Source organism: Ciona intestinalis, unplaced genomic scaffold, assembly GCF_000224145.3.
Source record: "Ciona intestinalis unplaced genomic scaffold, KH HT000028.2, whole genome shotgun sequence".
In the NCBI taxonomy this organism is placed as follows: domain Eukaryota; kingdom Metazoa; phylum Chordata; class Ascidiacea; order Phlebobranchia; family Cionidae; genus Ciona; species Ciona intestinalis.
In genome coordinates, this window is record NW_004190350.2 from 11,635 (window position 1) to 13,264 (window position 1,630).

Consider the following 1,630-nt stretch of genomic DNA (forward strand, 5'->3'; position numbering starts at 1 on the left):
CACTATACCACGGCGCCGAATGTGAGATAAAACATAAACTACACGTGTAGAGTGTTGGACAAACTTACTTTAGCTAACTTTCTACAGCGGGGGGCAGAGAAAAACATACAAACATTAAATAATAAATACAACTGCCAATTTTAAAACATCATATTAAATTGAACGACTAACAAAACTTTTAAACATAAAAAACTATTATAATTATTATAACTAATGCTATGAGAGCCAAAACACAGGTATAATACGCCCAGCAGCAACATTATATAAAACAGCCATAATAAAATATAAATCCCTGACCTAAGCACAATTATTACTCCCCAAAACATTAGTTACAACTGTATTTAATATTTCTTGTTTTTACTTATATTAAAGTACTGTTGCAAGGCATACTACAAATACAACTGTATTTAAATACAAAGAACCATCTTAACCCATAAGAAACTACCTTAGCAGAATCATTCCTCTTCAAAACATCGTTCAAGCTCGCTGTTTCATTTCTCGCATCAATAAGCCGAGAATTAAGGACCTTAACTTCCTCCCGAAGATGTTTCTCCGTCTCGCGCATTGTTTCTATGGAAGCCTCGAGGAGCAAAACCGTTTGTTGAAGATCATCTTCCTTCCTCTTCACAGGGGAGCGAACCTGTCAATCAAATTTAAAAATTTTTTTCGAATAATTTAAAAGAAAAAGTTTAAAATAATTAAAAAAAGAAACAAAAAGAAAAAGAAAAAAGATTTAGACAATTTTAAACCTTCATTTTTTGAACAAAATTTTTTTCGGATAATTTAAAGGAAAAAGTTTAAAATATTTAAAAAAAGAAACAAAAAGAAAAAGAAAAAAGATTTAGACAATTTTAAACCTTCATTTTTTGGACAATTTTAAAACAAATTTTGGGGCAATTTTAGATACAATATATCTACAATAACCAATAGTTTAAAACAACATTACATAAAAGAATTCATAACAAAATTAACCAGTGTTCACATTAACTTTGTACAAGACACAAAACAACAATAAAAGCCACCCAACCGACCTGCATGGCTTCTACTAGTTTATCCTTGGTGTGGATGCTCGTTATCAGTTCAAGGTTTTTATTTTTCAACTCTGCTATCTCGTGTTCAGAACCACGTAATGCTGATTCGCGAGCAGAGAGAGCAGATTGTAACTTTGTCACTTCTTCTTCGAGAACTCGTAACTGTGGGTGTGAATGAATGAAAGTAACTTATTCATCCTCACGTGGCAACGACAGTCGTTATAACACGGGTGTTCTGTTTTATATACGGTGTGCCCACTTACAAGTTACCTCGTACGTAACTTATTTATCCTCACATGGCAGGGCAACGACAGCCGATTTAACACGGGTGTTCTATATACCTTGTGCCCACTTACAAGTTACCTCGTACGTAACTTTGTGGGGGATTGTTTTATCAATGAGTTTTCCTATGCTTGACAACTTTGAGTATAACTGCATTTTAACAATGTCACTCAGATTTTACCCTGCTGTTAGGTGTCTATACAAACAAGCAGAGCCAAAGTATATTGCATTCACCACATTAATCAATGAGGTTCCCTATGTTTGACAACAATGAGTGTAACTGTATTTTAACAATGTCACCCCAGATTTTACCCTGC

General features: G+C 33.7%; 2 protein-coding genes across 2 annotated transcripts in view; both read right to left on the minus strand.

Annotated features, from left to right (window-relative positions):
- The window catches only part of LOC100179986 (centrosomal protein of 63 kDa-like), a 4,388-nt gene extending 3,167 nt beyond the window's left edge, over positions 1 to 1,221 (minus strand). The window contains exons 1-2 of the mRNA XM_026837859.1: positions 1,032 to 1,221; positions 438 to 640 (exon numbers count right to left, since the gene is read on the minus strand). Of these exons, the coding sequence (XP_026693660.1) occupies positions 438 to 640; positions 1,032 to 1,037 (209 nt within the window). The 5' untranslated portion in view covers positions 1,038 to 1,221. The remainder of the gene's footprint in view (positions 1 to 437; positions 641 to 1,031) is intronic.
- The window catches only part of LOC108950157 (deuterosome assembly protein 1-like), a 4,747-nt gene continuing 3,589 nt past the window's right edge, over positions 473 to 1,630 (minus strand). The window contains exon 8 of the mRNA XM_026837860.1: positions 473 to 546. The gene's annotated coding sequence lies outside the window, so the exon portion shown is untranslated. The remainder of the gene's footprint in view (positions 547 to 1,630) is intronic.